The 6,799-nt window shown below is 33.9% G+C and overlaps 1 protein-coding gene across 1 annotated transcript; it reads left to right on the top strand.

Moving 5' to 3' along the window:
• Positions 1-827: 827 nt before the first annotated feature.
• LOC108367691 (B-box type zinc finger protein ncl-1-like) lies at positions 828-2,715 on the top strand. Its single transcript, XM_017622373.1, has 4 exons — positions 828-1,606; positions 1,687-1,850; positions 1,941-2,173; positions 2,423-2,715. The coding sequence occupies exons 1-4, from the start codon at positions 924-926 to the stop codon at positions 2,525-2,527; spliced, it is 1,185 nt and encodes a 394-aa protein (XP_017477862.1). The 5' UTR covers positions 828-923; the 3' UTR covers positions 2,528-2,715.
• The last annotated feature ends 4,084 nt before the right edge of the window (positions 2,716-6,799 follow it).

The following is a 6,799-nucleotide window of genomic DNA, read 5'->3' as shown; positions in this document are numbered from 1 at the left end:
CAAGCTTTCGATGGCATTTCGTCGCTGACCGATTTTCCAATTCTTCAATTTGCTGCATTAATTTCAGCATCTCCAGTCTCTTTTTCAGTGCTAGCACCTCCCGGTCTAAATCTGCGAGCCTGGGAACGGCATTGGGAGCGGTGCTGGCAGCGGCAGAAGAGGCAGTAACGACATCAGTAATGGCGGCAGAAGAGGCAGTGACGACATCAGTAATAGCGGCAGCGGCAACGACAGAAGAGACGGTAACGGCAGGGGGAACGGCATCAGCACCATACACAGCATCGGCAGTAGTTATAGGCACGGCAGTGGCCCGTATGTTCATATCAGCGGCACAATCATCGACGTCAGTAGCGGCATTGGGGACGGCATCGGCATCGGCATTAGTAATAGTATCAACATCATCGGGTACACCACAATCGGCATTGGAAGACATTCCACTAGCAGCACTGCTATGTCCGCCCACCACATTTCGCAATAAATTACGTAGCTGGGCCGTGGTAGCAGATGGTGGAAAGTCCACTTGGGCTTCGTGTAGGACGTCAATAATGTCTTGACGTGGATTGGCCATGTTTTATTAATATCTTACCAGATTCCGATAGATAATGGGTGAACTCTACACCTGAAGTTATAAATTTNTGTTTAAAACTTAAGTTCGTCTATATTTTAAGTTACTTAGAATTTGGTAATGTATGTTTTTCCTGATTTTCTTTATTTCTTTTTACCTTTTTATCCTTTCTTTGTTATATATGATTTTTAAATGGCTTCCACACGACTTCCAAACAACCACTACCACAATCACTACTATTATAACCACCAATTTCCTTCAAAATTTGCCAAACGTCCTTACGCATCGCTCCGCTTGATTCCGCTCTGCCTACTTGCCACACCATCCACACAAATCCACAAACAAAAAATATATATATATGAATAAAAATAAACTCAACTTAAACAAAAAAAAAAAAACAAAAAAAACAATGCCAATGTGTTTGCCGACCCACTACACCACGTCGTATATTATTTACCACGTCGTTTCGTTTTCTGTTGTTGTTGGCATAATACAAGTAGATTTTCACACAGACATGAATCAGCTTTTATCGAGCGGAGCTTCACCCGGAATTGATTGTATATTACCAGATTTCTGCCTACCCGCAGCCACATCGCCCAGCCTCTCAACTCTAGGGCCACTCGGTGCTGGACCCGTCGACGAAATGTCCATTACAAATTTTCATGCTGGCGCCGCACCGGGCACAACCAACATCGTTACCGGACGTAACAAAGCTACACCCATGCAGATTCGTTGCAAATTTGGTTCACTTGGCACCTCAAAGGGTCAATTTAATTCTCCACATGGTTTTTGTTTGGGCGTTGACGAGGAAATTATCGTTGCCGATACAAATAATCATCGCATCGAAGTGTTTGACAAAACTGGCACACTTAAATTCCAATTTGGTGTACCCGGCAAAGAGGAAGGCCAACTATGGTATCCACGTAAAGTGGCCGTCATGCACACAAATGGCAAATTTGTCGTCTGCGATCGCGGCAACGAACGTTCGCGCATGCAGATCTTCTCAAAATGTGGACATTTTATGCGAAAGATTGCCATTAGGTATGTTGAGAGAAAGTGTTTTAGATGAAAATTAGCTTAAGATAAAATTACTAATTACCCTATTTTAATACCTGTGACAGATATATCGATATTGTCGCTGGCTTGGCCGTAACTTCAAAGGGTCATATTGTGGCTGTAGACAGTGTCTCACCAACAGTATTCGTCATATCAGAGGATGGTGAATTGGTGCGTTGGTTCGATTGCAGTGATTACATGCGTGAACCCTCAGATATTGCCATACGAGGTAAAGTGTAATAAAAATTTTAACTTAATATTTTTAACTTAATTCAGTCTGTCAACTGACTAATAATTATTGTTTTAATGTTTTCTCTAGATAACGATTTTTATGTGTGCGACTTCAAAGGTCACTGCGTTGCTGTCTTCCAGGAGGATGGTACTTTCCAATATCGCATTGGTAATGAGAAGGTCACTTGCTTCCCCAATGGCATCGATATTTCAAATGCTGGTGATATTTTGATTGGTGACTCGCATGGCAATCGCTTCCATGTGGCCTGCTATTCGCGTGATGGTATTTTACAATCAGAATTTGAGTGTCCTCATGTTAAGGTAAGTGAAAATTTAGTCAAAACATAAATAATGGTTTATATGATTCACCTGATCTTAGATAAATGACTGTAAAATTATAAAATATATGTTTGAAAAATATTTCAAACAAAAACGTAGGCAAAGTCAGCACGGTCATTATTTTTTTCTACTCTTGTTTTGAACAACAAAAATATACATCATCTATTTTGTATGATTAGTTTCTTCTTTGAATTTTATTTTTACATGCCTCTTATTTTCTTTGTTTTAAAGGTTTCGCGCTGTTGCGGCTTAAAGATAACTTCCGAAGGCTATGTGGTCACTTTGGCCAAAAATAATCACCATGTGCTGGTACTTAACACGCTTTACGTTCACTGATCGCAGATCAAAACCACAACTAGCAGTTGTATCAGCGGCAGCAGCAATAACAACAACACTACTGGGGGTAACGTAAGCAATTTTCCAATGAATGTATCCAATGGAAATGGTAGTGGCGGTGGCGTTGGCGTTGGCAGCAGTGGCAGTGCCTATGAAAGCGTTAACTGCGGCATTATCGCAGTCAACAAGCCATCAGCAGCAATAGATATACAACGAATAACAGCGGCAGCACAAGCAGCAGCAGTAGCAATAATAACAATCACAATGTCAATAATCTTCATCCCCACACTTATCAGCAACAGCAGCAATATAACCATCCACCCCAACCACATAATCACCATTATCATGCAACCCACCATTATCAGCAGCCTCAGCAACAACAACAGCAACAGCAGTAGTTTAAACAGCGCTAGTATTATGGGTAGTGCCATACATAGCAACAACAATCAAATGCATACTAGCAGCAGCAGCAGCGCGCGCGGCGGCGGTAGTGCGCTACAACGTTCAACGGATAATAAATCTAGCCTCTGGTTGATGATGAATGGTGTAGGTGCGACGGCTGCTGGGGTTGGAGTTGCTGCTGATAGAGCCTTGCCACAGCCACCGCCCCACGGTCAACACTAATGTGCGCTGCCAAGACAGTAAAGCGGAACGCAGATTTGATGGATAGCAAGCGTGCTTTTAGCAGGTAATTGCTTTAAAGCGGCCAAACCATAATACAAATACAATTTATATATACGTATATGTACATATTTATATATAAATGAACCAGTGAAAGCGAATTATTCGATTATTAAGAAATGCCTATAATACATAAGTGGAGATTTCGCCCCATGCAAAATACGATTTTGTGAGTAAATGTAAATGAAAAAATCTATTTTTAGCAATTAGAAAAAGAAACAAATAATTATATACAAACATACACAAGCAAAATACATGATAACACCAATACACAACACTGCGCGTAGACAATTTGAAATCTCAAACGAAGAAAACCATTTTGAAATTACGGTAGATATCACCAAAAAAAAAATTAAGAATGTTATACACACAACTTGTTTAATTTAGAAAAGAATAAGCTTTAACATACAGACATAGTATATTGTTTTTGATCTCTTTTCCAAGTTTTATTGCTTTTTCAAATATATACCACAAAGAAGGATTATGCTTCGCCAAAAATCAGTCATAAGTTCGCTTTTTCTTGCTTTTTTCTTTTTTTTTTTTAATTTACGAAGAAAAACGTAACACTCTTCGCAGACTTTTTACAAATAGCGCCGGCGTGCAGTTGGTTGTGAAAGAGTGTTTGAGCGACAGGTGATTCAAAAAACGCTTAAAATAATGGTTAAATATTGCAAATAACTCATAAACACAAAAAAACAATTCGAATGGAATACTTTCAAGAGACCATTTCGGAAGGCACATTCCAAGTGAATATTTGAAAAAAAAAATTTTTGGAAGTAGTTGAAAAAATATGATAACAAAAACGTTACATAAAATTATCAAAATTATTTTTTCTTAATAAAAATTAATGTTGCCAAGAATAATTCTGTGATAAAATTTAAGCATTGACAAATGCATTAGCAAAAGTTGTAGTTGGGAATCAGAAATTGGTTATCGCTTGGTCAAAATTTAGCAAAAAATTGAGAGATCCATTTGTGCAAATTAAATGTTTTTGTTGTTTAGCAATCACTTGACGATCACACGACCGCCCTGCGCGCGCTACCCATGTGTTTATGAGCTTGAGTATTATGTTTTCAAATTCAATTGTAACAACAAGGATGGCGTTTAATTTTCATTAAACCTAAATAAAGCATTTATAAAACTGGCAATTCCTTTAAGTTTCACACTGTTTACGTTTCTTGTTATACGTATGCAAGAGTTGGCAAGTCAATAATATGCAGTGCCGTGATGGAGTGATTAATGTAAAATTTAAATATTTAAAAGTGAAAATAATAAAAAGGTAAACTTTTGTTATTTTGAAATATGTACTTGCGAAGTCCTTTAAATACACACTTTTTATTTTTATTTTAAACAGTCGTGCTATGCAAGAACAAGCGACAGTGAATTTTAGCGTGTAATCTTACAAATCTAAAAAAAAATAAAAACGGCATACAATTCAATTAGTGTAAAAGCGGGATTTATTTTTATTCTTCAAATGGTCGGTAATGGAAGAGCAATTAAAATAGCCTTCATGCAAATAAATACATTTATAGTCTTTAACACATACAAAATGAGAGAAAACGAATTCAATAACAACAAAACAAAAACAACATAAAAAAGGCTGGTTTTCCAAGACATTATTTTTATTATTATTATCTAATATTTTAAACAACAATTTAAATATTAATTATTACATAGCCTACCACATACATTTTAAAGCAAAGCGAAATATTTTACATATTTTCTTTAATGCGCTGTAAATCTTTAACATTTATTTTAATCCGACTTTCAATTGTTATGTATAAAACATGTTTGTTTTTCGATATATAAATTCAATATTAAATATTACATACAAATATGTATACAATCATACCTACATTTTATTGAGAACATCATTAAATTTACTCACACACAAACAAATGCAAATGTGTAAATACTTTACTTTTACAACATTGGCATTGTTGACGGTTGCGGCGGTTGGCAACGAATTCCATGTAAAAAAAACAAAAAACAAAAATGAATACCTTTTTTATTTAACAAAAGGCCTTAATGTTGCGTCCGCCCCAGCTTATTTTAAACAATATTAGAGTAATTCAAGAAAACGCGCAAATGCCTCGTAACCATGTAAGCCTTGTAAACTTACTTAATTTTGTATGGAAAATCGAATTATTTACGAGATTTGCGCGGTTACAAGGCATTTACACGTTTCCCTGAATACCCATATTATTACTTTATTTTTCTTTTTCCCGTTTTTAAGCTTTTGCGATTTTTTTTTTATTAATTGTTGTAAATGAAAGAAAATCAACAACAAAAAAAACATACTAGCAACTTGTGTGTTTCAAATATTTTCTTGTCATTTTTTGTATTATTCATAATTTTAAATTTATTTTATTTTCATATTAACGAAGAGACAGAAATTTTAAAATCTATTATTATATATTTACAAATTAAATATGTATGTAAAACACGAACAATAACAAAAATTAAAAAAAAAACAAAAAAGAATTAACGAAAAGCTACCTAAGAATTTTTATTGCAATTTTTAATGATATATCAATAAATTTTTAATTTGAATATTTTTTTTTATTTATATTTTAATTTTTTACAAATTTTAATTGTAAATGTACATACATATTACATATACATACATTTGTAAGACTTTTATTGAAGTGAAATGAAGCGAAGAAAAATAACAGAATAAAAAAGCAAAAATACATTGTATTTAGCAATTTTGAGGTCGTGGGAAGGCAATTGCTACTAAGAAAGTATACTAAGAAAAACAAAAACTAAAACAACAACCATAACAAACACAACAACCAATAATCGCATATTTTCAAGTCATTTTTGATTATTTAGACATGTTGTTTTTTTAATATATAATTATATATAAATAGCCTTAGTGCATACATATATACATACATACATATATGATGACTTAAAACAGTTTACAATAATTGTTAGTGTAGAAATTATATATATAAAATTAGCGCAGGAGAATTTCAAAGAAAAAAAATTAGAAAATATCTATGGTACTCAACTCAAATTTAGCGAGAATTTGAGCACTTTGAAGAGAGTTGAATTGAAGCAAAGCTTGGTGAAAGTGTTGGAAATTGAATTATCTAAAAATAGTTTAAGCGCGAACAACATGTTTTTTTGTAGGATATTGTGTACTTTTCAATCTATTTGGGAAATTAAAAAAAAAAAAATTAAAAAAAACGAACAATTATGTACACTATATTGTTAACGAAATGGAAATCTCTGCACTAAAATTTAAATTTCTCTATCCACCTTTCTTTTCTCATACATATTCAAATGCTTGCCACTTTGCGCCAATTACGATAACAAAAATTACATATTATTTTGTCTCAAGTGGCTTTCTCGATATTTACACAAACTATTCCCTTTTGAATCCATTAACAAAAAAAAAATTGAATACAAATAACTATTTTCTTAATACATAAGTGGCTTAATTTTATTAATTACGAAAATTTACATCTTAGTTTTAATTAGTCTTACATATATAATTTTTATAGTTTTTAAACTTTAACTTCTTGTAAATTTGCTGCTGTGTTTTTCCCTTTAATTTGGGTTTGTCAAACAAAACTATTTTGT

Source organism: Rhagoletis zephyria, unplaced genomic scaffold (assembly GCF_001687245.7).
Source record: "Rhagoletis zephyria isolate East Lansing unplaced genomic scaffold, Rhagoletis_zephyria_1.1 Rzeph_scaffold_02774, whole genome shotgun sequence".
NCBI classification, from domain to species: Eukaryota; Metazoa; Arthropoda; class Insecta; order Diptera; family Tephritidae; genus Rhagoletis; species Rhagoletis zephyria.
The sequence above is the reverse complement of the archived record's forward strand: the minus strand, read 5'-3'. Positions and strand labels throughout refer to the sequence as shown.

What these genes read in the sequence shown, in the direction of transcription:
- LOC108367691 (XM_017622373.1), top strand. Translation starts at nt 924, where the DNA reads ATGAATAAAAATAAACTCAACTTAAACAAAAAAAAAAAAACAAAAAAA. An exon ending in ATGCGAAAGATTGCCATTAG is followed by an intron (nt 1,607 to 1,686) that starts GTATGTTGAGAG and finishes TACCTGTGACAG; the next exon opens with ATATATCGATATTGTCGCTG. An exon ending in TTGAGTGTCCTCATGTTAAG is followed by an intron (nt 2,174 to 2,422) that starts GTAAGTGAAAAT and finishes TTTGTTTTAAAG; the next exon opens with GTTTCGCGCTGTTGCGGCTT.